The 27792-nt window shown below is 41.6% G+C and overlaps 1 protein-coding gene across 8 annotated transcripts in view; it reads left to right on the top strand.

The window, feature by feature from the left end:
* The window catches only part of ERBB4 (erb-b2 receptor tyrosine kinase 4), a 484578-nt gene that overhangs the window by 324628 nt on the left and 132158 nt on the right, over positions 1-27792 (top strand). For all 8 annotated transcript variants that reach the window (XM_015867995.2, XM_015867997.2, XM_032445688.1 and 5 more), the window contains exons 5-12: positions 4569-4634; positions 10081-10199; positions 15030-15171; positions 16530-16643; positions 18235-18361; positions 21752-21825; positions 22770-22860; positions 24263-24462. In XM_015867995.2, coding sequence (XP_015723481.1) covers positions 4569-4634; positions 10081-10199; positions 15030-15171; positions 16530-16643; positions 18235-18361; positions 21752-21825; positions 22770-22860; positions 24263-24462 — 933 coding nt within the window. The remainder of the gene's footprint in view (positions 1-4568; positions 4635-10080; positions 10200-15029; positions 15172-16529; positions 16644-18234; positions 18362-21751; positions 21826-22769; positions 22861-24262; positions 24463-27792) is intronic.

Raw genomic sequence — 27792 nt, 5'->3', positions numbered from 1 at the left:
CGGTGCTGGTAGGAAACACAAAATTATTTTAATTTAACAAAGAAATGTGAATGAATGAGTATGTGATGATAGGAATTGCCAGACAAGGGCTCAGAAAGCACTACGGCCTGATAAAGGCAGAACAATCCATCACAACAGTGTTGGCTTCAATTCCCATTAATGCTGTGCTGTTTGAATGATATTTTGTGTTTTATTTTCCTGGACCATAAAGTTAAATCTTGAGCATTCTTTTGGTATTGCTAGCAGTATTGCAGGAGAGAAGTTTTTTAGGTTGAGGGTGAATTTAATTGAAGAAGCTAGTTATGATCTGTAGATGTTTTGGTAGTTCATCGTTTTAGTCTGTTAGACAAGTGAAGAGCTTCCTTATTACCATGCCTTGTAACCATCAAAGCCTCTGGTTTTGGCTGTGTTTCTTTGCACTTTGGTATCGGTATGCTGCAGATACGCTTGCATTTATTAATGATTTATTAACCTGGTAGAAGCCATCCATAAATGCAAGCTTTGTACAAAGGGAGACCGTTTCTTCTCTTATTTCTGCTTTCCTTCCCCTGCTGAGAGGGGTCTGCTTAAGGCAGCTGGGTTAGCTGATGGGGTAGAAGCGGCATTCTCCATACTACACTGAGCTTAGAGCTAAGAGGAGGACTTCATTTTTCTTGTCTTGTCAGTAACTTAATCCTCTGTGGTTTTACTGTTCCTGAAATAATAAAGTCAGCGTGGAGACAAAGGAAAGCCCTTCTCAATTCTCTGGAAAGCACAAGGATAAAGTAACCTTGGTCTTTCCCAGCCTAGCAAGCTAGCTCTTCCTGCCTGTGACTTTTTCCATTCAGCAGAGCAGGGGCATCTTCCACAAAGAAAAACCTCCCCTGGAAGCTATGACAGTGGTACTCTGCACCAGGCTCCATAACAAAGATAAGTGGCATTAGTATTGGTCAAGGGAGATGAGCCCAGGAGACAAGCCGTTGGTTTTCCACATGGAGTTTGCCAGAGCGAAACTAATTTTCATCCTCCTGTGGAAATCTGCCCTTTCTGAGTTTAGATTTCAGAACAATCTCTGTAAAAATTATGTAAGCCTCCTTTTAACTCCTTCCCTCCTCCTCTGAATTCTAATAACTTAAATGTCATCATCTATTCAAAACAGTGCTACTATTCTGGAGCAGAAATGTACTGTAGCATCACTTCTGTAGAGGGGGCAGGAGGCTGTTCCAGGTTCTTTCTTTCCATATGTCACTTACAAAGAAAATAAGCCCTTTTGCTGATGTGTCTTCACTACTGTGCAGGAATTCAGCAAGAGGACAAGGTTGTGTGTATAGAGTCCACTGGACTCTCCCCTAATTCATAAATAACTCTTTGATTGTACTATGAATATACGTAATGTGTCGTTGCTGTTGGACTTTGCTCCTTTGGGGGAGTTTGGGCTTCTCTACTGGTGCTGGCTGTTCCCAGGTGCCTCTGGTTACCATTTAGACTTCATTTTGCTTTTGGTATCTTGATGCCAGAGACCAGTGCCGGTAATGGCCGGAATGAATTACCTCTTTTTATTGGCTTTTGCCTCAGAGCAAAAGGCAGAACACTTGCGCAGTGTCATGGCTTGCCTTTTCTTTATTACTTACTTCTTTGAGACCTTGCTGCTATATGTTGGTGCGTTTTGATGTACCTTAGAGACGCAAGGAATAAAAAAATAATCTCTTATGCTAAGAATTATTTCCTAAGTTGATCTCAAATCTAAGTCAGTTCACAGCAATCTAAAAGGAATGTATATGGAAAGAACCGTGAGAAGCAGCACAGTAGTATGACTTCATCAGTCTCTTGGCCAGTTGATTTGTAACTGTCTAAAGCTGACATACAGATCTGATCACACGAACTATTCCTCCCATGAATGTTCCTCACACTCTGGGTTGTTTATATGGACTTCCATGGAGCTGTTTTTGTATTTAGAATTACAGAGCTGATCTTTCATGGGGAGCAATCTGTTCTTGTTACAGGGGGAAAACTAGGTGGAATACTGAGTTACGGGAGGGGAGAATCTTGACCAGTCCATACTGAGAGCAAACCAACTTATTTTTCTTATTAAACCAAGAAAGACATGCACTGCTGGGAGGCACTTTGGTTCTTGTTTTTAATTCTCAGTGTATTTGACCTTCAAAGGACACATAATGATATGATTCAGAAGTGTGCTGCCTACCAGCTTGGCTGCTGGTTTTTGTCTGTGCAGTTGAGAAAGGTGAAAACAGTGAAGCAGAGACTTTGGGTTCCCAATGAGAAAACAGAAATCTGGCAGCCTTTTCTTGCTATTTTGTTAAATATCTCTATTTAAATGCAAATGATCATCTGACACTGTCAAACAAAGTCATGTACCAGGAAGCAGGCGTGCAAGTTATGAAAAAAAATTAAATGATTTTTGAAGATGCTGGATCGCTTTTATTTCCAGGAGAAGCAGTATTGGCTGAGTATGTTTGTAGCTGCATAGCAAGGGTCAGCTCAGCACCTAGGAGTCTCAAATCTGGAGGTTTTTATTTGAACTCTAGCTTGTGCAGAAGTGCAGGAGGACTCTCTACCTAGAGGGTACCTGGAGGTATGACTGAAGTATCTCTTTGGCTGTCTCTCCATCCATTTTGCAGTGGAAAGCCCAGTGCATGAGGTATGATTCAGAAGGGGGCTGATGTCGGGAAGAGAAAGGGGCAGAAATGGCCAAACTGGTTCCTTCTTCTGCCTCAGCCAAGGGGCTGTGAGCAGGCTGTGTCGTGCTTTATGCTGTGTCCAGCTACAAGACCTGCAGCTTTCCCCTTGAACTCCAGACCCCTGGAGCCAGACTGGTATGAGCTTTGACCAGATGAAAGGATTAGGCAGAAAAATGGAGCCGGCTCTCCTGTCCTTGGGTTTCCGTTCCTCCTTTGCTTCCTCCGTCAGTGATGTTCCAGCAAGGCCTGAGCTAAGGCAGGTGCAGAGAGGTTATCTGAACATGTATCCGACCTTCTGCCCGCTTGTCCTGTTGGTCAGTCTTTATAAAACCTGTTTTTCTTCAGCAAGGTGAGTGCCGAGACTAGGAAACAAACTGTATCTTACCAGTTGCCTATTGAATGTTTTTCCTTGGACTTGCTGTTTACCTTACCTATTTTTAAAGTTTCTATTCTTATAAATCAATATGGATGCATTAGCTTTCTGCACGGGGCTCCAGTAGCCTCTTAATAATCACAATAATTGTTATTGCTGATTAAAGTTGCATTATTCATGCCAGATGGAGTCCCCTCCCCATCAGCCAGAACGAGTTTGCATTATGTAGTTATAGTATATTTCTGATCTAAATAAACAGATGGCAGAATGTGACAGCAAATTATGTGCTAGTGATGTCAGCAACAACGCTCCCCCAGTATAATTGCTTTAAATGAACATGAGTGCAGCAAGGAGCTGGTAGCTTTAACAAGGTAGTTGGCATACAGTGTGTAATTACTGCTCAGCATAATCAATAGATCATCAGTGATATGCAAAAGCACTGGTGTTAAAAAAGCAGCAACGTGAAGTCCTACTTGATGCAGCTCTAACAGCAGTTTTACTCAACTATGGAACATTTTGTGTGTACGCTGCCAGCAAAGGAGTGGTGTTTTCTTTTGGGTTGACCCAGCCTTAGCTGAGAGACACTACTCTCAAGTCAGAGCATGTGGACAGCACTTGATATAGTGCAGGGTGTAATAGAGCAGCGTTAACAGCAGGTGCCATTAGCACAGCAGTAAAAGTTTCCTGAAGACTTTGGTAAGCTTGTGGATCAAGTTCAATGTGGGAATTCACTTCATGGATTTTTAGCAGTATTCAGTGATGAGTACAAGTTTAATCAAAGGTGAGGCCATGTTACTGCAGTCAGAAGAGTCAGAAGACAGAAGTAGTTGTTCATTCCTTGGCCACATTCAGATGGGAACTGCAGAATTCAGGTGTACCTTTGCTCACCATCAGAGCTGGCATAGGACTGTTAGAGTGCTGACTCAGGTAATGACACCTACAGCTAGAGAATGTGCCAGTCCTTCTGCCTGCTATCTGTTTCTTTGCACAGCGGGTAGTAGTTAGCCATGAAAGGGAAGGCATGAATTCAGTGCCCTTCTCAGCATAGGATTTCAGTCCTGAATTACTGCGTAATGTTTGTGAAGACTCTGTAAGCTTTCAGGAGGGAGGTTTGGCTTTTGATTGCTTGTCTTCAAAGTTTACTACCTCGTTGTTCAGGTGAAAATTGAACACAAGATGAGGTGGGTTTTTGCTCAGCCATCCCTTGTACAGTGGAGGAATGAGTGAGGCTTACACACAGTGCACAGAGAACAGCTCTGGGTGATGGAATTGTGCCTCATCTTGTGCATAATTTTTGGTTTTAAAATGTCTCCATCGTATTTAGCAGACCTAGAGATTTACAGTATGAAGTACCCATGCAGGTCTGATGCCAATTCTGGCTACTTATTGGGCTTTTTAAGGGCACCATTTTAACCTTTGTAAGGCATAAAAATCTTCCAAAGGCAAGATAGACCCTTCTATTTAACTGTTGCTGAAGCTGCATTTGTAATCTCTCTCCACTTCTTTTTCTCCCAAAGGTGGTCGATGCCACAAGTCCTGCACGGGCCGATGTTGGGGACCCACAGAGAATCACTGCCAGACCTGTAAGTAAGCGTGACCCTGAGGGCTAAAACATGAAAGGGATCTTATCATTTTAGCTGTGGAGAGATGGTATATATTACTTTTAGTGCAGTTTCAAGGCTTTTTCTGTAGGTTTTTACCAACCAATCTTCTTGTTTTCCTTCCCATGTGAATTTGTGTTTTTCTTTCCTCTCTTGTGCTTTCCAAAAATGCTTAAGCTAGCATGAATTCTCTTTTCACTTCCTGGTGGCAACATGGAGCGTGGCTCTTGGGTATGTTGATGGGTATTTTGGAATACACTGAAGTGAATATTGCAGGAACAGGAGAATCTACTCGGTGGATTTGGAGATTTGTAATGATGGCCTGACGCTGCAGAGTTCCTAATACTGGAATACTGTTAATTTCCCTGGGAGCATTAATTATCTTGTAGAATTGTTCTTGTTATAATAACTCCAAATGTCGTTGAGTTACACTGAAAGAGAATAATGATTTTTTTTTTTTTTTTGTAAGGGAAGTAATAAGTGAAGGGCTGTTCACAATGTCTGTCCTCTTGAATTTGGAGAGCATTAAAATGAGTAAGAAAGAAGAACATTTTGAGAGAGTTTCTTCCTTGTATGCTTTCAGTTCTCTCAGAAAGGCACTGAGGAGCTGGAAGTGCAGTCAAAATATTTGCAAATAGAGGAGAAAATCAAGAGCTTTTTCTACAAGTTCTTCCTTTTTTTTTTTTTTTCCCCCCTCTTGTTGGAATAGAACTGTTCTTTACATTTTCTTTCTATCAAATGTAGGATGATAGAAATGAGTTGGTTTTACTGGAGTTGCTCTTCCCAGAAAATGAAGTGGTTGCTGATGCCTCCCCACATGAGCACAGCCCGTATTCATTTCCTTGGCTTTATTGTAGGAGGGATTAACTGCAAGTGCACCAGCTAAATCTTTGGTCCTAGGGTGGCCCATTGTTATCTGTCCTTTTTGTTAGAACTATGAGTGCAAATGAACAGTGCAAATGTATCTTTTTTTCTGTTTCTTTCTTTTTTCTTTCTTTTTTTTTTTTTTTTTTTCCTCCCAGTAGTTGGAGCAAGAAACTGTATTAAGTTATAAATGGCCAATAGTTTGACATGAATGGTTTAGGGGTAAACACCATCAGGAAATACAATCCAGCGTATTCATGGCAACACAAAGGGTGTTCTGCCATGGCGCTTCTTCAGCTACATCTCTTGATGCTGCTGGCCAAGTTGATGGCAGTTATAGTTCTCCTAAAGCTGATGTTCATATGTTATTATTTCATATTGAACTTCTTTTACGGGTTTGAATAAATTAGATCTGGGACAGATCTGGGATTATATCTGGATGTTTGTCCAAATTGGGCTAGCACATCTACTTTCTGTGCTGGTGGCCTTTGTGGATGCTGCAGAGAAGTTGCTGCAGAGGAAACCTCTTCATATTAGGGTTATGTACTCAAGTACATAGAGCAAAGGGACAGAACCCTAGCTGACCACAAGGATTTTATACCACGGCAGCTTAGAATTAATTTACAATGCTTCCTTATGCCTGTTTATCTCTCTGTTATTCTTCTTGACAGGGGTAAATTTTTTTGGGTCCCGTGTAGCCAACCCATCAGAGGATACTGCAAAACCTTGGTGCTTGCATTGTATAAGAACAACCCAATCCTGGCTCAGGCCTTGGTTCCTGCCAGCAGAGGCTCCAGCTGGACTCTGTGACTGTTCAAGTCTTTGTGGCAGAATCGGCTCCCATGATCTCAACCTGCACAAAGCACTGCTCTCAGATGAGTGTGCTGATTTGGTGGATTAATGTAGTAATACCAGGGAGAGTAAAACTTATCTGCAGTGTTGTGGAGTCTGGAGCTTAGCAGAGAGAGCTGCACGGTAGGTTTGCTCCCAGAGTGACAGCTCTCTCTTCCTTCACAGTGGCTGCCCTCTCAAATCTAAACAGCAGGGATAGGCGAAGGCAGGACCATGGATTCAAAATAATTAACTATGGGAAGATGCACGTTATCTAAGTTCCAGGCAGATGCACAGGTCACACATTCTAATTTGAAAGAGCTACTTTACATCCTCTTACCTCAAAGCACAATGTCAGTATAGTTCCCTGTGTTCTCCTGTTGTCAGTGATAGGAGTTAATTTTAGGCTGTGTGTTCTCTTTGCCTCCCTGACCTTGTGCTCTAAGTGTAAAGCAGGACTGAAAAGCAAGGCTGACTGTTGGGCTGACAGTGAGCAGTTCTACTTCTCAGTTATGCTAAACTTATTCTTCTAAAAAAACGTCTGAAACAAAGAACAGGAGCTGGAAGCATAAAAACCCAAGTGGTGTGAAGGTTTTGCTGCCTTCATTTCTGACTTTAAAAGACATATCTGGCTTTCAGTCTCATTAATGATACAAGCTGGAGATGAGGTGAGTGGTATCAAACATTGCATATACCTTCATCTGGTCACCTTGGGGATGGGCATCTTTCACAGGCAGTCAGGACAGCATTGGGCAGTGCTGCTTCCCAGCGTCAGACTGTTTTGTTCGTCTGCAACAGCTTGTCTGCATTTAATAATTCCACTTTTTTATGCACTCACTGAAGCAAAAAATTCTAATGAGCCCCCTTCCCAAGATAAGATTTAAATTATTCTCCTGGGAAAAGGATAAAAAAATGAAAGATCTTAATCCCTGTCTTTCATTTCAAATTACATATGGGGGGGAAAAAAGATCCTTTTGTTTTCATATGAGTATCATCTACCTGTCTTCTTATGTTGCCTTCCAGCTATGTCTCTCTATCTGAAATGCCACCTGCATCTAACTCTGTCCTCATGTCTTTCTAAATGTGACAAGAGAGTGTATGTATTTAAGAAGGCTATTAATGGGAAATTGTAAATGAGCTGTTCCATCAGGAGTTAGAACAGAGATAATTTCAGGGTAGGGTTTTGTGCAGTTAACAAGCTGTTTTTGTTTTCTAATTAAAAATTAGTAAGTATGAAACTGAAACAAAAACTGGAGAGATGCTTTCTGTCCCTGTCATGGAAGGCTAATGTGGAGTAGCTGTAACAAGCATTTCCTCTTCACATAGTATTGGGCATCTGCTATACAGAATGCAAACTGCTTTTAAAACAAACAGAACAACAAAAGCATTTGGAAGTTAGGGATCAATTTTTCTAATCTGTGCTTGGACTGTTACTGTTTTTGCTGTTGATTTCTGTTTGGAGTTGTTTCATTTCCATATGAAAAGAAATTGCAACTTTTATAAATGGAATATGTTATTTTATTAAAATGACAGATGATGCATTTTGTCCTAGAGGAGGGAAACGGAAGGAGAAAAGCTCCAATTAAAATACCAGTCCACTAAGGGAATGCAAAGAAGGGGAAAAGCCTTTCAGTCAAACTCTAAACACAGACATTCAGCAAATGTACGGCTCTGTGTGGCTGTGTGTGTACAGGAGCTTGGCCTGAGCATAATTGTATTTATACAGTCTTTATGCAGCTGACGTTTCTGAGAAAAAAGAAGGTGCAGATGCAGTAAGTACCCAATTAAAGCAGCAAAAGGCAGGCGGGAGCCTGGTGGGGGAGAAGGAAAGAGCTGAATCGGCAGCTTAGATCAATCGGGGTAACCTAGCATTTCTGCTTGGAGACAGCATCTTTAATTAAAATCCTTGTTTTTCGCTAATAACTTTGCATGTTCATAAGACTTTTTCATTGATTTCGCTTTCTTCCCCTTTTTCCCTTCATAGATTTATAGTGCCCTGACATAATTAAAGGTGAAGGGAAACAATAAGAGTCAGATTAACTGCTCGTACACACGTGAAGTGCCCGTTCCACCCCATGCGTCACGCAGTGTTTTGCTATTAGAGTGAAATGCCAGTGGAGATTGACAGTCAGCATTCTGCTCACCCCCCAGAAACCAGCTCCAGTGCATGGCACATGTTGTCAAGATCGTGAGCATTACACCATTAGGACAAGTGCAGGAATTGAACTGTTGCACTGTTTATTGGAATCTGAATGGTCAGATGGTTTCAGGACTTCTAATGATACATGCCGTTGCTATTTGTTTTGTCCTGGGGAAGCGCCATTGCTGTGAGCTGCCTTGAGTGAGTCCTTCAGAAAGTTCAGACTCTTTTGCTAAAGCATCTTCTGTCTGCTTGCATGGTGCCACTGAGGTTCTCTGAGAGCTCCTCCTCAGAGCTGGGCCCTCAGCGGCAGCTGTGATGCAGCATGCAGGGGATAAACAAGGTATGCTGTGGCCTTTTCCTGGAATGAAGTGTTGGCATTTCTTTTGACACAATTCACTTTCCCAGTGGAATAAACATAACAGAAACAATTAGGGAAGAACAGCAACAAGCCTTGGCTGCAACAGTAGCTTTTGCAAGCTGCTTCTGATTTTGTAGACCTCAGGAGAGCTCAAACCATGCCCTAACCTGAGCAGCTCCGTAGGGGCTGCATTCAACCAGGGCCATATCAGAAGTGAGGGAGCACTTTCTGAGGTCACTGTGCTGAAAGGGGCTGTGCTCCTCCATGTCAGTCCCAGTGTTCCTGCACAGCATTGCTTTTTGAGAGGATACATACTCTGGAATGGCTTGCAGCTGGGGCTCTTCTTTTTGCTCTTTGAACACCCTGCCAGGAGCCTTCTCCAAAGGGAAGCGTGGCTGTGCGTCCTGGTGGGCATCGTGGTTCCCAGCAGCAGCTGGCACTCAGGGGATGAAATTATAACTGAGCTCATTAGGTAGCTCAGACTCATTTTCTGCACAGAGGTGCTGTGCACCAAGACTCTCCAGATTGAAGCAAGGCATTAAATTGCAGTGGGGCAGCGGCAGTAAGGGATGCTTTTTATCAGCATCCTGCTGGTAAGCGGCTGAGCTGTGCCACCATGTCCCCTCCTGTTCAGTTGAAACTGTTAATTATATCTGCCTGAAATTTGCCTCCGAAGCTCTGGGCCTGTAGTGCAATTAAAGAGAAAGCAAAAATCTGTAAGCCTGTAAGGTGGGATGGGTGGGTGCTGCTGAGGGAAGTTTCTCGTTCTCTGTCCTCTTGAAAACTGTTTTCAGTAGAGAGGTAATGAAATGCTTTTAGCAGAACGATTAGCGGAGATTAATTACAGAAGTGCAACAACCTCTGTTCCTTATCAAGACAGCTGACAGCACACCTTCATGATGGTCTGTTGGTGGTGATTAGTAAAATCCTGCAGAAAAGTTCAGTTTTTCTGTAAAGTCAAGTCTGAGGCAATGGCTGAGGAGAGGGAGAGATTCCACTTGTTGACAATTGTTTGTCCAAGGAAGAATTTCATACAATGTTGTGTTCTTCAAGAGACCACAAAGATATCCTGGAAGAAAACAGCTTCTAGTTGAAAAGTTTGCCTTCAACCTTAGTGTAGTGGATTTTTTTTACAGTATGTTGTTGTTCAGCCTGTTTTCCTCAGCGTGCAGCTGAAGAGCTGTCTGCTCAGTTCTGGTTCTGACATGATCATTTTTCCTTCCTTCTCCTAGTAACAAAGACAGTGTGTGCAGAGCAGTGTGATGGACGGTGCTACGGGCCCTACGTCAGCGACTGCTGCCACCGGGAGTGCGCTGGAGGCTGTTCTGGACCCAAAGACACTGATTGCTTTGTATGTGTGAGACTTCTCATTTTTCTTCTTCCTGGCAGTCACAGTGCATGTTTTTAGTGCTTGAACCCATGAAACTCACAGTTTTGCCCCTCTGAATGTATTGTATGTGCGCTCCCAGATTATAACTGTGAATTCTAACATTTGGTGTTTTTCACTTAATATTGGCATCACTTATTTGCCTAATATTACCCATTGACAGATGAGATTTGTAAATACAGATTGAGAAACGTTAACACGGTGATTTTTGTGACTATTGTCTTTTGCTTCTATAGAATTATCTGTTAGAGGTGATGGGGAATTTTCAGGTGTATTTATCATTACACTCAAGTACGGCTTTTATTACTGCACAATGCGCTTTTTATTTGGAAGTCAGTATTACGATTTAGCTTCTTTGTGAAAGATGTTCCCTATTACTGCCAGACTGGATTTAAACACAGCTTTTTTACTGACCATACTAGGAAGGAGAGCGGTTCCCAAAATGTTCTACCTCAATTATATTCTGCTACATGTTCTTACTTAGGACGAAAGGTGTTTTTTTTTCCATACATATAGGCCTTTAGCCAAATCTGTCTTGTTTGTACTTGATATTAGTGATGGTGTGAATGACTTCAGCAACCAACACCAATCTCAAAAAACATGGAGCTCATTGCTTTGTGTTGCAGAGGCAGGTTTTGCTGATGTTTTCAAGGGCAGCAAACCCAGGCCAAAGGAAGCTTTGAGTTAGAATGTGCTTGGAAAAGTGATCTTCAGAGGTATCCAAGTGATGGAGGGGATGAGCACCTGTCAGCTTGAGTGAGCTCCTCTTAAAATCTGTCAGGCAGTATTGGAAGCAGACATCTATGCTATGGTAAAGCACATGTAAGATGAGGAGGTGATCTGAGTCATCCAGCAAGGCTTCACTGAGGGCAAATTGTGCCTGATCAGTCTGATGGCCTTTTGTGATGGAATGATAGCACTGATGGCCAAAAGAAGGGCAACCAATGTCATGTACCTGAACTTGTGTAGGGCATTTGACGTGGTCCCAAATTGTATCCTTATATTTAAATTGGGGTGACTTGGATTTGAAGGCTGGACTTATTTGGTGAATGAAAGATTGATTGGATGGTCCTAGCCAGAGAGCTGTTGCTCTGCGTTCAGGTGGAGGCCTGTGATGAATGGTGTCCCCTAAGGGTCTGTCTTGGGACTGACACTCTTCAACATTTCTTTATTGGTGACCTAGACAGTGTGATCAATTGTACACTCAGGAAATTTGTAGAGAATAGCAGGCTGAATGGTGCATTTGATTCAGAGAAGGAAGGGATGCCATCCAGAGTGGCATGAGCAGGCCCCTGTAACCAAATGAGATCCAACAAGGCCAAGTACAAGATGTTGCACTTGGGTCAGGACAATCCCAGATATGTGTACAGACTGGGAGAAGAACGCATTGAGAGCAGCTCTAAGGTGTAGAACATGGAAGTCCTAGATAAATGAGAAGCTTGATGTGAGCCAGCAGTGTACTCTTATAGCTTAGAAGTCCAACTGTATCCTGGGCTGTTTTAAGAGTTTGATGGCCAGCAGGGCAACGGAGGTGATAGTTCCTTTCTATTCTTCTTTCATGGGACCCCATTCTGAAATATTGTGTCCAGGTCTCAGAGTCGTATGGGCAAGAATATTGTGGAGCTGCTGGAGCAGGTCTGGAGGTAGGCTGTAAAGATGACCAGAGATCTTGAGCACCTCTCCTATGAAAACTTTGCTTGTCCTGTCTGGAGGAGAGAAGGCGAGGGGAGACCTCCTCGCAGCCTTCCAGTATTTGAGGGGAGCTTATAAACAGGAGGGAGACTGACTTTTTACATGGTGTAATAGTGAAAGAATAAGGAGAAATGGCTTTAATGTAAAAGATGGGAGGTTTAGGTTAGATGTTAGGAGGAAATTCTTTACTCAGAGAGTGGTAAGGCACTGGAACAGGCTGCCCAGAGAATTTGCAGATGCCCCATCTCTGGTAGGTTGGATGGGGCCCTGGGTAGACTGACCTGGTGAGTGGCAGCCCTGCCCGCAGCAGGGTTTGGGACTTGATGGTCTTTAAGACCCCTTCCAACCTAAGGACAATTGCAAATTTGTTGGAACTCCACTAGGATCACCATGAGCTGCTCACCTGTTGTTCAACACCTTCATCAGTGACCTGGATGAAAGGGTAGAGTGCACCTTCAGCAAGTCTGCTGATGGTACTAAGCTGGGAGGAGTGGCTCTCATAACAGCGAGACCTGGGCAGAGAGCAACCACATGAAGTTCAACACAAGCAGGTGTAGAGTCCTGCACCTGGGGAGGAGCAACTGCGTGCATTGGAACAGTCTACTGGTGGAAAGGAGCTGTGTAGGTGAGGGTGTATATGTCTGGGTGCAGAACAGGTTGACTGTGCTTTTGTGGAAAGTTTGAGAGGCTTGGGGCTGTTCAGCCTGGAGAACAGAAGACTGAGAGGGGATCTTATCAGTGCTTATAAAAACCCAAACAGCAGATGTAGAGCAGCTGGGACTGGGCTCTTTCATGACCAGGGACAGAACAAAAGGGCACTGAGCACAAACTGGAGCACAGGATATTCCACGTGAATACGAGGAGGAACTTATTTACTGTGAGGGTTACAGAGCCCTGGAACAGGCTCCCAGAGAAGATACAGAATGTCCTCTGGAGATACTCAAAACCCAGCTGGATACTTTCTTGTGTAAGCTGCTGTAGGGAACCTGCTTCAGCAGGTTGGTTGGACTAGGTGATCTCCAGAGGTCCCTTCCAACATCTATGATGATGATTCTGGGATCCAAAGCTTGCTGGAACTTCTTGACTGGTTTGGACTAGAGTTGTGGAAACAGCATTCCTTCCTGTGATGTTGTGCAATGTGTAAAGAAAAGATTTGTTGGTCTCATGCAATAGTGCAGGAATTTCTTCAGTGCTGAAATGCTGAACCCACGTCTTGTTTGTCCATGTTCTAAAGTACTGCAGCCCGAAAGAAAAAACAGTTTTTCTGAATAATGGCAGTTAGAGGAATACATATGTTAAAAGTCATGCTACTATGTTTCTTCTGATCTAGCAGGGAAGTATCCAGGGCATTGCTTTCATTCACTTCTGGCCCCAGAGCAATGTAACCGAAATTCAGCAGGGGTCAGACAATTTTCAAGGCTAGTCATTACTCGCTTTCAATGCACTGTGTGAAAAGTGTAACCCTTTAGGCAATGACCAACTGTGCTTCATTCTCAACTGAGAGATTCAGCTCAGTTTTTCCTGGCGTACATTCTTGTTTCATTCCCATAATAGCAATGTTTAGCATCAAATCCTAAAGTTTGCTTACATCATCAAAGCAATTACAAATGTCTACTAAGTATTACAGTCATGAAGTACAAGTTCCCAAGTCTTCTTTTCCCGAGAAGTTCCATCTTGGAAGAGCACTGTCATGTTTTACTTCATGTGTTTGTGAAGAGGATTGTTGTATACATAATGAATACTTCTTAAGTTGACAGGAGATATTAAAAAAATGAACTCAATTAGAATTTAATAGTAAGTAAAGCAAAGTGTATAATGCCTTAACCAATCTACGCATTATGGCAGCTTGTAACAGCATCCTGCTTTAAATATGGTGTTACTTCTCGATAAAATTATCTAGCCTCCTTTTCCGTATGCTGCCTTACAGTCATTTGGATACTCAGTTATAAAAGCAAGACAATAATCATTGCCTGTGATAACTGCAAGAAAACATGCTAAAATAAAGTTTATTGTATCTTCTATGCAAAATCAAGCTGGATCTAAAACTTGAAATGCACAACAGAGCCAGGCCGAATACTCTGAAATCAGAAAAATGACACAACTCTGCTCACAGAGTGGGCTTCCTATCTGGTTCCTGGTAAGGAAGGGTAAGAGGGCAAAATCCAGTAGCAGTGGTTGCTTACGATGTTAGGAGGGTTAAAGGCAGGCTACAGCCTTCATAGTCATGTGAGATTTGACACTAGGCATTGGTGGTGTGCTACTTTGTGACTGCTACTCCGACAGTTTTCCATAAGCTGTGATTAAAACCGAAGACAAGAGGTGTGGTGATAAAGAATGCCACAATTTTTGTCATTTATTTTTTTTAACCTTGCTAATTATCATCCCTGCATGGCCGATTGTTCTTCCTGCATGCTATTACTCTTTATCCACACAGTTGCCTCTTCGTTTGTCAGAGCCCTGTCCTGTGGAAGCTGTGGGTGGTTGAGCTTGAATGCTAAGTGTTACTAAGTCCTATTTTCTTTTCCAACTGTGTGAAGCAAGTGACCTCGTTAAACTTGCACTTAGGGAAATGACCCCCTCCCGTGCTGGCTCAAAAGAAGTTCTTCTCCCTCTTGCTTTATAATTGGGAATTTCAGTTTTCAGCCGGAATACGGACTCATGTTGTAAGAAGTAAAAAGGTTGGACCTCAAAAGAAAAGTCATTAGCATTTGTTTAGATTGACGATAATAAATAACTGTTCACTCCTGGCAGCTTTAGAACGTTCTATCAAGTTGTGAATTAGTTGATTACTGGTAGTAACAGTAATTATGAAACAAATTGGAGCTCTGTTATGTTTTTGTAGGAAACACTGTAACAGTCAGCTGTGTTTCAGGTTAATAAGTCTCTGAGAATTCCTTTCACGTGCCATGGATTTGCCAAGGTCCATAGAAAGAAATCTGCGTAGACAATATGGAGGTTAGAAGGCTATGCATCTCATTCCCCACTGTTGCAACACTTGTGAACAGTTGTTAAGGACTTTTAAACTTAAAACCAAAACAGCTATGTAACCAACTGCATGATTTAATCAAGCTGATTTTTTTTCTTTCCTCCCCTGTTTTACAGGCCTGCATGAATTTCAATGATAGTGGAGCATGTGTCACACAATGCCCCCAGACATTTGTGTACAATCCTACTACCTTCCAACTGGAACATAATCACAATGCCAAGTACACGTACGGGGCTTTTTGCGTCAAGAAGTGCCCACGTAAGTGCTGCGTTGGCTTTCTTTTCCTTCAGTGATGGGAAATTTTGAATTGCATTTCTTCAGGAGCCCTGTGAAACAGTGAGAGAAGGAGAGTGAAGTCAGTAGTGCATAGTCTCAAATTGCTCTGTGTGTGCCTGTGTCTTGCAAGAGCTTAGTCGTGTGCTAAGGAGAAACAGAGTTCGGGGTTGCTGACGCTTTCCAAGTGTCGTATACTGGGATGATTTTTCTTTTGTAGAAAGTGAATTCACTAAGTTTCCATCTCCACAATGACTGTTACATTCATGCTTTTGAACAGCCCTTGTAGATTTAGAAATGAGCTGTTAAGATAATGCCAAAATGCTGTATTAATTCACAGGGTTGTACAAATGTGTGTAATTAACAGAATTAACAGTCTGCCACCAGTAGTATCTGGCACCAAATGCTTCCATGATACGGATGCTCTTTTCTTGGAATCATGATGGCTTGACATTAAGTTACCATAAACATTTTCCTTAGCGGTTTTCACAGTGAGGGAAAAAAACTTGCTATACTGACAATACCGTGCATGAAATTACAGTAGATGGGGTGGGGTTAAAAGCAGTAACCCCATACATGTGAAAAGCACGTGCTTCTGAAATGCCAAGTAGATGACAAAGAAGAAAATACTTCGAAATTGTCATGGCTGCAGTCTTTGTTAGAGACGTTTTAGTTGGGAAAGAGGGACCATGTTCTTGTTCTCTCCTTTGATCCCACCAAAGTTTCCAGTTGTGTTATCCATGATTTTAAACATAATTTACCTGCACAATAAAATGGGCAACCTGTAAGAAACTGAACCATAACTCAGCAAGATCCAGATTTTGAGTCTCCGATGAAATTCAGATTGACAGTAGACTGAGGTTGGGACTGTCACAGCTTCATTGTCTGTAATGAGTGGTGAATTATCTAAGGAAGTTTGATTTTTGTTTATTTTTAATAAAGCTGGTATAGCGTGCACTGCTTTTGGGACATGATCCTTTGTCTAAGTACTGCACTGAGCTTTCTAATTTATTTTTTTCCTCTCAACATTATTAGGCTTTCAGTTGAGTAGTATCAGTCTATATCTCTTTTGTTGATTGTTTTACAAGACAAAATTGAAATAACGGTCGTTGTCCCATGCAGTGCATTATCCTGCATGAATACAGTTCCGTGTGTGTGAGAGAGAACTATTTTTGTGACTCAAGTCACCAAATACAGGTCTAAATTGCTCATTGTTTTCAGAAGTGTTGTTGGTAAGCATGAAGGTAAATAATGTGTGCTGACCTAATACAGTCATAAGACGTGTTTTTCCAGTATTGTGTGTAGTCCAGTGGTTCACTTTCTCTCAATGTCTTCTTTTTCAGACAACTTTGTGGTAGATTCCAGCTCTTGTGTCCGTGCATGTCCAAGCTCCAAGATGGAGGTTGAAGAAAATGGTATTAAGATGTGTAAGCCCTGCACTGACATTTGTCCTAAAGGTAGGCAGTAATTTAGTGTAAATGTTCTTGAATGTAGTCTGTTCTCCAGTAGAGCAAAGCAGTGTGTTATTTTGGCATGAAATATGTATGAGTATGCTGTAGAATATTTGATATTAATAGCCTTTGGGTATCCACAGAACTTTGAACTATGTAGGCTGTGTGTGAAGCGTGTTCCTAAATACAACGTAATGAAAATTTATTCAGTTATAATGGTAGTATAACTAAACCGATTCCTTTTGCTCGGTTAAAAATGAGGGCGATTTCTTCATTGGTTTTAGAGGAATCTGAAAGAATTCTTTATTATATCATTTTAATGACTCGTATTTCCTGGAGGTGTTTTAGAGCTCTCCTTTTGTCGTTCCGAAGGAGGCTGCACTAAAACCTAGGCTTCAATATATGGTATGTTTCACGCTCAGTGTAGCTTTAAGTTTGCGTTATTTTGACTGTTCTCTGAAAACACCTATTTTCCCAGAATCTTCTACCTCCTTTCTAAGTGTCTTAAAAGTAGAGTAGAAGCTTTTCAGTGAGAATGCTGGTGAGAAGACTGATATCTATAGGTTACTTTGGTCCTGAGCTGCACTGGGGAGACTTTATGCTCCCTGCTTATGTGTCTCAGGAGCAAATCACCATCACTTTTGCCTTATGGACTCGTGTCATTTTTCATTACTAGCGGAGGGAACTGGAGCTAATTCTGTAGTAATCTGAAAAAGAATTCACCACCAAGCTACTGCAGACCCTGTAAGTCAACAGTCACACCACCAGGCTGAAACAGTTAAACAGAGACTTCTGCCAAGGCTGTGAAATGACATACTTAAACCTATTTACAGTTGAAAAGATATATTTGGGTGCATGTGAATACGTATGTATTGTTCTTGCCAAGCTATTAGGCTTTACATAATGGGATGGAGGGAAGCTTTCACATGTCTGGTATAGGTTTGGGTGTGCTGATAATAGTTACTATCTGCTGAGTCCACTAAGGAGTGTTATCTGATGGAATCTGGGAAGGTTTTGTTCTTGGGTGCATCAGAAAATGCTGCTGAGTTGATTTAAGTGCAGCTTAGAGAAGATTCATCAATATTCATACCAAGGTTTCTTAAGGTCCTATTAATTTATTTAATGAGATGATGAAGAAATAATTTTTGTGCTTCCTTTCAAGAGGACCTTCTGGCATATGAATGGTTAAGTTCACGGGTTTTATGTTCAACAAAGCAAAGGGGACCTGTTGAGCTAGCAGTGTAGGACCCCTTCCTTTCACACTGAGTGGTGCACAAATACAGGACACATCCAATCTAAGCTAAATCCTCAAGTATCTCCTTACAGATGGCTTGAGTGGGAGTTTGTGGGGTTTGTATTTCCTTGAGATCCAGAGTTGAAGCAACGTTTGCCAAAATGCCCTTCTGTGGCAGGTCCTTGAACTTACTGGTTTAAATTAGCACACAGTCCTAGGGGAATATGGGTAATGGGTGCCATTTTAACACCTCTTTGCAGCCCTTTCTCTGAAAGAAATGAAGACTAGCATTTAGAAGGATGACAGGCTCTGATTTAGTAATCATTTTTCCTAGTTCTTCACATAAACTCCTTGTTTTGGCAGCGTGTGATGGCATTGGAACGGGGAGCTTAGTATCAGCTCAGACTGTGGATTCCAGCAACATCGACAAGTTCATAAACTGCACTAAGATCAATGGCAATCTTATCTTCCTTGTTACTGGGATTCATGGGTAAGTGGCAAAATGTTAGTATGTTGTGTCATGGTGTGGGCTGGAACCATTAGTGCCCATCTCTTAATTACGGCTGCAGGCTTCTCATACTCAACTGCAGATTTAGGCTAAGTTTGTTTCCTACCTTCATTTATGAAGGGAACTGTTAACCAGATACTTAGGATTCCACCTGTAGGGAAGGACAGAATGAGCCAGATGGCATTAGAAAGAGAAAAGCCAACTGAGAGCTTAGGTTACTTAATACAATTTTCAGCACTAGCTCTCAATAACAGCTCCTAACAGAGGGTGAGTTACCTTCCATTTGTTTGTTCTGAATTATGTTTAATCGGTGGTGAAATGTGCAGAATATGCTAAAAGTGCCTCGTGTAGTGAAAATTATCATAGCCTCAGTGGTTGTTGCTGCACATGCATGCAAAAAGCTGCCCTCTTGTCAACTCATTTTAATTATATCTATTCCAGTTTCAATTGCAGAGATGTGCAAAAATGAGTGATGCTTAGATGTGGTGTTTTGCTTTAAATATGTCCGTGTATTGAATAGGTGTTAATAACAGTAGGTGATGAGGAGGTACAGAACCAGTATTTGGAAGTCTCATTAACGTCTGTTTTTTGGAAAGAAAGGTAGACCAGCGAAATAACCTCCTGCTGTTAACAGTTTGATATGTTGTTTGCCATTGTATCACGAGTGAATGTGCGGTGCAAATTCAGCAGGATGGGATGTATATGGAGAAAGCAGACGTAATCTGTTTTGGTGGTCAGGGGAGGCATGATGTCAGTGACTGCTTTCTTGTTCTGTGCTCTTTGTCTCTGACAGAGCAGACGTAAGGTTGTATTTTTTTTACTAATTCAAGCTTTTTGTGGTGTAATCAGCCATGGGAGTTAAACATGATGCTTTGAGGTATGGCAGGACCTTTTAAAATAAAAAAATCCTCAAAATGGACTAGCAAGATGAAACTCTTTTTTTCCCTTTGTTGTAATAGATCTACATCAACAGTACAAAGTATTCAGTTACTTCTGCTGCCGGGTAGTCTTTAAGTTGTAATATGCTTTTAGCTTCTCAGAGTTTTCGGTGTTGGTTGCAATTGGTTATCAGGGTGTACAATATGAGGTATGGTTCCCAGCCTAACTCTGTGTTTGCAGTTCCGTGGCATAGTGTGTGCTGAACTGAACTTCTGCAGATAGATCTGAAGTGGAATTCTGGCACGAGTAATAGTAGCTGGTTTTTTTGTTGGCCTTCCTTAGATTTAGATGTGTTAAGATAATGAAGTTGTTGACTCTAGGTTGCACGGCTCATATTTCCCTATGAGGTGAGGTGAAGAGAAATGACTTGTTTCTTTGATTTGCTGGGGTGATTGGTTGTAATATTTCTTCACCTCCAACTTGACTTCAGCCACACAAAAGCTTAAAATCCATTTCAGTGGAGCCGTGCAGCTCACTGATGTTGAAAAGGCCAGCAAATGTGAGCTTTGGCAGTGTAGTTGGCCTTCTCATCTCCTGCAGGGAGCACAGTGTGAAAGGTTAATGTAGCACAGGGAGAAAGAAACATAGGTTCAAGGGGTTTAAGGAAATGCAGCTTCAGGCTTGTGGAAGCCCCACGAAGGTCACACAGGAGTCGTTGCTCGTACCTTAGCACTTTCTCATCCAGTAGGATGAGTGTTCACAAGGCCAACTGTAGATCTGTTACCTCCTACATGACAGGAAGTACTCCAGCAAATGCAAGGCAAGCAGCTGGAGGAACTGAGCCGTTTTCACTGCATGTTTCCCATTCATTAAGAGATCTGTTATTTGGAGTATCACAGGGACTTTGTTTTGTGAAAGGTGCAGTAATAGTGAAGTTACAAGGTGAGTCTTGATAACAGGTCTATGAAGTTTAAAGAGAACAAAACCAACCTTGAATAAAACACTCCGGGGAAGAAAAAATTCTGGAACAGCTTTTTTGTTTAAAACTTTAAGTTCATTTTGCAAGTTTTTAATACACAAAGGAAATCCAAGATGATACTAGGTACGCTGCTGGTTACATAGATGGACAGTATGGAGCAACAAGGATACAAACTTACACTTGAACTTCTAGTTACCTGCTGTTACAAATCTGTGTACTCTGTGAACTGTAGCACTGAAGTCTGAATTTTCAGCACTTCAGGTTGTAGAGACTTAAAGTTTAGCTGTCTCTGAAGGATTGAAAGATATTTTGCAGTCTCAGAATGAGTTCTTTGCTTGAAAGATGCTAAGAGTGGATTTTCTTGTTTTGATTGCTAACAGTGTGATTACAATTGATTCTGTCATTTTTGATCCTGTTATTTTGTAGCTTGTCTTTCTGTCGCCTCATCATTTGAACTTAGTCCCTATGCATTTGTGAGAACAGCTATTCAAACTGCATGGGTCACTCCGAAACACTGCTTCCTATTTATTTCCATGGCAACAACAATACATACAAGGAGCACATTAAGTTTGTAGCTGAGAGTTTTCTCTATCAAAACTCTGTTTTTCAACATAGTCATCACCATTAGCTGTGCGTTTTTGCCAGTGGTGAACAAGAGCCTGCATGCTGTGCTTGTAAAAGTCTGCACCAGTGGAGGTGACCCACTGTTCTAAGGCTGCCACAATGGCATCATTGCTTGGGAAATATTACCCATGAAACCTGTCTTTCACTGGCATAAACAGATGGAAGTACTGATTCAGTAGGCCCTGACCAACTTACAAGCAGTGTTCTTTCTTTTCCTGTGTTATAATCTCTGTTAAGGACAGACAGCCCTAACTATCAGCAAGAGCAACAACCCTCCATTATAGGTGGCATTTTATCTCCCCTTTAGTGGTCTGTCTGCAGTTACGCAGTCAGTTAAATCTCTCATTCTCAAAGCTGTAAGGTTCATTTGTGCCTGTTCTACTGAGAAGTCTTGGCTCTGCAAGTAAGACTGGTAGATGCCTGCATTACTCTACAAGTTCACACAATGACAATGCACATCAGGCATTTGCCTGTTAAAGGGGTTTAAATGTATATTGACCACAGCACAGACTTGTGAGGCCTGTCTCAGGACATAGCCTGGTTCCAATAGGCTCCAGTTCCAAGAATGTCCGTAGTTGTTCAGAACCCATTGATTTTCCAACAGCATAAGTAGTTTCTAAAATGTTCACGATTCAGTCCTTCAAGATCGCGAGCGCTGCTCTTTTCCTTTAAGATGATGTGGGAGAATTAGATTCTGCAGAATCAGAAGTCTGAAAAAATTGGGTACAATGGCGAAACCTTCCGCCCACACTGCCTGAAATCTGAGCATTGACCGCATGCTATAAAAGAATGCTACTTTGTGTATGACAGAGCTTAGTGAACGCTGTGTTGGTTGGGGTTTTCTTTAATTGTTATTCATGGTGTCGTATTTTGTCTGTTCAATCTTTCAGGGATCCCTATCACACAATTGCTGCAATTAATCCTGAGAAATTAAATATCTTCCAAACAGTGAGAGAGATAACAGGTAACAAACACTTCTGATGTCCTACAATCTGAATTTCTTTTCATTTTACATTTGCTGCTGTCATCTATTGGGTTTTCTGAGGAGCACAGATGCTGTTTTCTTAAAACTCAATCTGCTAGAAATTCGATAGCTGATACTGGAGTTGTTAGTTATTAAAGTATTGTTCACGAATGTACTGTCCTTTAGTTTACACATGAATACAAAATGAACATTGCCTTTGGGTTACGCAAGCATCAGAAAACCAAGACCTTACTGTTAAGTGAGTGCTGTGCTGGCAAAGTGATACAGGCAGTGCAGATGCTAATGGAAGTCTGCTTTACTAGTGGAATTATCCCTTTGCTTAAAGATGCATTGCATTCCAGTCCTGTACTGAAACAAAACCATAGCTAACCATGCACTGTACGTGTCTGTGCAGAACAAAATACGGAGTTGCACTAGCTGTCTTTGCCAGGAGTGCTCTCCATTGGTGACTGGTCCTCACACGCAGTCAGAAATGAAAGCAAGTAGTTTGTTTTAGGAAAGTCCTATTGTCTGTTAATGCGTCATAATGGGTCTCTCAATTTCTGTCATGGAGCTCCAATACATTTTAAACTAAATGCTCTTAATTGAGGCTAATCCTAACTTTGCTGCTGCTCAGAAATGGGCCTTTCAGATTGCAGCCTATCTTTAAACTTGCCCTCAGCGTGGCTTTTGAAAATGGATTTAGTTCTGTGACGCTCCTACTGTGGCACTGTTCATGTCTTGCTTTTCCTTGCTGGAGGAGACAGTGCAGAGCAGGCTGGTGAATGCTGCATGCTACTGTCTTTGAATTCATTGCCTGTTTATTTCTTTTTCTCAGACCATCGCTGTTTTTCACTTGAAGCCTATGCCTGTCTTAATGCGTGCATGTGGTAAAGCAGTCTTTATGATTGGAATGATGTTCACGTTTGCTTTTTCTCCTTTAGGGTATTTGAACATACAGTCGTGGCCTGAGAACATGACTGACTTCAGGGTGTTTTCTAACTTGGTTACTATTGGTGGAAGAGCTCTGTATAGGTAAGGTACTTTCTGTGTTCATGACACTGTTTTTCATTAGCATTTCAGTAGGATGGGATGCAGCATTTCTTGGGAAGGATGTCCTAACATGGTACATTTTCTCAGTTGGCAAGCTGTTCATTAACAGTATCTTTGTTGTTCCATTCTTTACAATGGACAATAACTTTTGAGTGTGAAGTTGTAAAAGAAAAACAAGCAGCATCAGATTATCCTGGTTCATTTCTGCAGCTGCCAACTTCCTGTTCGTTTAATACTTTCTACATTTTAAAGTATTTTACGAATGTGAAATGTAACTTTAAAGATGCTGGAACTTAACCTCATTGTCTGTGTGCCCATACAGATGTGTATGTGTCCAAAGAGCAATCTGATATAAAGAAGCAAGAAAAGATAAAGACGTTGTTACTTAGCAGATGATATTGTTAACTCTGTAGTGCCATTTTTACCGGAGATGTTTCCATCTGAGAACTGATAGGGAGGAATTGATTTTTGAAGAGAAAATGCAGTGAGGAATAATTGCAGAAGACAAGGTACCTTGTAGAGTGGTGTAAAGAGGGAACTGGTTCCCAGTTGTGTAAATGCAGCATTCTGCTGACCTTTCTAACAGCAGACCAAGTAGATTATGGATAACAATGAAACCTTGAGGCTGAATTTCAGACCAGTATTCTGTTCAGAAGCAGAAGTTTTTGTTTAGAACAGCTGGAAAACAATTATAAACATTAAAACACAACAGCGTAAAGGATGTTGAGAAGCTGGATGTTGTTCGCTTGTCTTCAGTCATACCATATGCACAGTCATTCCTGAGTTATACAGTCGTTTACCATTCTTTTGATAGAGGAGATAACCACAGCTTACAACAGCAGAAAAATGAAAGGTAGAAAGTGGGTGGATAAGTTTCCTTGAAAGTAACAGTTTCTTCCTATATTACCATAAATGACATTAATTTGTCATGTTAATACATTTCAGGATACATTTTACACAACTTTGTCAGTTTTTCCTCAGCATATAAACCATCACAGTGTTCATTTTGATGTCTTGCGGGGAAAAAGAAACAACACATTTTCTTCAGTTTTCTTGACGGCACTTCATCTAAAAAAGAGCTAATGATTGGTACAGAACTGTGTGTGGCTTAGTCCATTAGTTTGGTGGCTGAACTGACCTAACGTCATGAGCCTCGCAGTTTGTGGTATGACAGTTCTGATAGGACTCATAGCTTTCTGGGCATTAAAACCGCCTTTTGCCTCACCAAATGTCGGTGTCATTTCAAACTGAAAGTTCTCTGAGCAGATCTGCACGAAATGGTCATGCCATCAGAAACTAATTTCAGTGGGAAGTTCTCCACTGAGTTCCAACCCTGGAGCCACCTCTCAGGGCTCATCCCTGTTCTCTTTTGTTTTTGTCACAGTGGCCTTTCCTTACTCATCCTGAAGCAGCAAGGCATTACCTCTTTACAGTTCCAGTCCTTGAAGCAGATCAGCGCTGGTAACATCTACATAACAGACAACAGCAATTTGTGCTACTACCACACAGTCAACTGGACCAGCCTTTTCAGCACACCCAGCCAAAAGACAGTCATTCATCGAAATAAAAGAGCAGAGAACTGCAGTAAGTATTGCTTCTCAATATGAATCTTCTCGCCTCTGGTTGGCTCACTTTGGGGGAAGTGGTTTAAGTACTGACAGGTTATATTGTGTGGACAGGCCAGAAGTGCAGCTGGGGTCAAGAGCCCCACAAACAAGGCTGGAGTATTGATCATTTGCAGAATTTAAAGATATGGCTCCAAGGCGATTTATAAAGCAGTGAAGTATTTTAAAGCATGAGTAACTGGAATGGAGAAGAGAAAAGGCACTGCTTCCTTACTGTGGTATGAATTTTGGAGATAAGAGATACAGTTTTATAAATACAGATTCTGAAGATTATAGATGTGGAGCGAATGTAGTTTGTATCGACTTTCATTTACAGCTCTCTTCTTACGGAATGAAACAGGCATCTTTTGCTTCTCCTGCTCTTCTCCAGAGTGGCTCTCTTAATCTTGAACGGTCACTTTTGGGACCGCTGTCTGATAACTGTGTTCTCCCTTTCTGTACTGTGCCTATCTGACAAGGAAGGTTGCTAGCAGACTTTCAGTCGGGGCTAATTGTCTTTCAGGAAAGCTTATGTGTGACAATATCTGGACTAAGATCATAATGAAAAACAAATGAACACTGTGTAGCAGATTAAATGAGTTGGTTATGCAGAAGTCACACAGCAACTTGCATAATACTGCAGTTCATTTTAAGGATACAGTTACACTGCTAGAGAGAAAATTCATTAAATTGTGGTATATGTAAGTGATGTATCTGCTCTTTCAGATTTAGCCAGGCAGAAATGTTTTTTTCAAGCTGTGATACTACTTTAAAGTGTTTATTTTGTTCCATCTCTTTGGAATACTGCTCTGCATTGAAAGACTTTGTGGCAATGCTCATCACTGTGGTCTGAGGGTAGGTTCCAATATTAGCTAAAGCATATCTATATCTCCATCACCTCCACATGGCTATTTTTTTTTTTTTTCAATTCTTCTGTCATGTATCTGCACTCTGGGCAGCTGTTCCAGTACCTCACCACTCTCATAGAAAAGAACTTCCCTCTGACATCCAACTTAAATCTTCCCTCCTTCAACTTAAAACCCCAACCCTTTCCCCTTGTCCTGCCGCTATCTACCCTTGCAAAGAGTTGACTCCCCTCCTGTTTGTAGGCTCCATTTAGGTACTGGAAGGCTGCAGTGAGGTCACCCTGCAGCCTTCTCTTCTCCAGGCTGAACAGGCCCAGCTCCCTCAGCCTGTCTTTGTAGGGGAGGTGCTGCAGCCCTCTGATCATCTTCGAAGCTCTCCTCTGGATCCTCTTCAACAGCTTTCTGTCTTCCTTGTACTGGGGGACCCAAACTTCTTGCTGCTGGACTGTATTCCAGCAGGATCCTAGTGGTCCAGTTTTGCTGTGAGATACAAGAACCTATGAAATTTCCAGACAACACAGGATTCCTTTCTACCATATAAGACTGCGCTCTGTGGGAGAAACGTATTGTTCTTGCTGATCTCTGCTGTTTTTGTCTTTGCTTTTTTACATCAAGGTTAGCTATAACAATCTGATAATGATGCATCATTTAAAGGAAACAGCAAATAAATGAAACAACAAAAACAACTCTTCTGTCCAGAGAGATTCGGTATGAAAAGAAAGCAATAGGATGCAACTTAAGCTCCCTAGCTCCAAAATAAAGTAGTGCTTGCTTTTTGCTTCAAGAGCTGCATGACTTACAGACCACATGTTAGAAGACAGTGGGAAGCTGCTCGGGTGAACTTGGTGGCCAGCTGGACACAGCACTTGGGAAGGTAGTCGCATAGCAGGTGCTGGGACTGCTTTATCAAATAGCTCTTTGGCCTTGACTGTGATTGCTAAGTTGGAGTGTCTTTGAAATGGCTACAGCTGTTGAAACTCAGACTTTCTGAGCAAATGCAAACGAGAACGTACTGACAAATTGCACTCTGGTGCTGTAAGTCTTGTCAGTACATTTGCACACAAAGGGAAAATGTGAACTTTATTTGACTTTGACTGTGTTGAGGATTTGCTGTAGTAGAAGCTTTTATTTCCCTGGAAGAAAAATACTACTGAAGATGTTCTGTGCAATTTTACACCAGGAGAATCTTCATGAGAAAAACAGATCTCTTTTTCATTTCCCTTTGAAAAGTAACTATATAATATACACTACCGGGGTTTTAGTTCTAAAAATGAGTTGTAAGCTATGTTTATTAAATGGGCTGTATTAATGAACGTGGGCTGTGGGCCAGGTTACTCAGATCAGAATGCAGTGTCTTGTGCTGCTAATTTCCTGAATCAAAAATGTAACAACAGTTTTCTATCTATGCACATCTTGTATGAATTAATCAGAGATGTTTTGTGGCCTTTAGAGAGTGAGCATTAGATGAGAAGAGCTACCTTGTTGCTTCAACTCTACCTGTCAGTCAGCACCTCTCTGGGGTTGACTGGGTTCTGCTGCAGGTTAGGTGTCTAACTAAACTCCTCACCTTTACTTGGGTTAAGACAGCACTGGTCCTTAAAGCCAGGTGTATTTGTCCAGCATGCTTCAAAGCACCTGTGATGTTCAGGAGATGGCAACATACTGGGGTTTTGGAGAGCTTAAAATCTTCCCTGGCCTGAGTGTTTGTGATCTGAGGGCAAGCCACCAGGGTTTCAGTTTATGCCTTTTGGTTCTTTTGCCTGTTTCAGGCCCATGTTCTTCAGGCACTTGCGTATATGCACACGCCTGTCTGAGTGACAAACAAGCCTGATCAGAATGATGAAGGTTGAAGCATACGTAAATATTTGCAGGATTGAAGTGTAGCATCTGTGGTGGAAATACTGTTTGTTTACATGGCAACCAGCAGAGTGTGAATTGTTAATAAAAATACCCATTAAAGATTTTTTCGAACCATTTCCCGCAAAGAAACCAGTCTAGACCACGTTAATTATTACAGCCACACTCTGGTGTGTTTATTATTAGCTCTTTGTATTTTGAGGCACTGTCAGCTTATTACTGCTTTCCTTACTGCCTAGTGATTATGAATGGCTTAGAACAGGTTACAGTAGTTGTTTAAAATGCATGTATGAGCTTCTAAGGTCGCGTAATCAGCCTCTTATTGAAGTGATCTTTATTTTAAACTGCAAAGCGGTGATTTATCTTTCCCACACCATTCAAAATTGTCTTCTGCTGATCTTAAAAGTAATGAAATACTAAAATATCATTGAGGGAGTTAAATATTCCTAGAAATGTGCAGTCTGTAGTAGAGTGTATCTTTGAGATTAAGCTGACACAGCAGAATTTGGTGAAGGTCTGTTCTTTTTTAAATGAAAATAATGACAATGGACTTAATGAGTGGGAACTGCTGCAGTCTGTGATCACTG

This window comes from Coturnix japonica, chromosome 7 (genome assembly GCF_001577835.2).
Source record: "Coturnix japonica isolate 7356 chromosome 7, Coturnix japonica 2.1, whole genome shotgun sequence".
Classification (NCBI taxonomy): Eukaryota; Metazoa; Chordata; class Aves; order Galliformes; family Phasianidae; genus Coturnix; species Coturnix japonica.
Note: the sequence above shows the minus strand (reverse complement) of the source record. Positions and strands in the feature narration are given on the sequence as shown.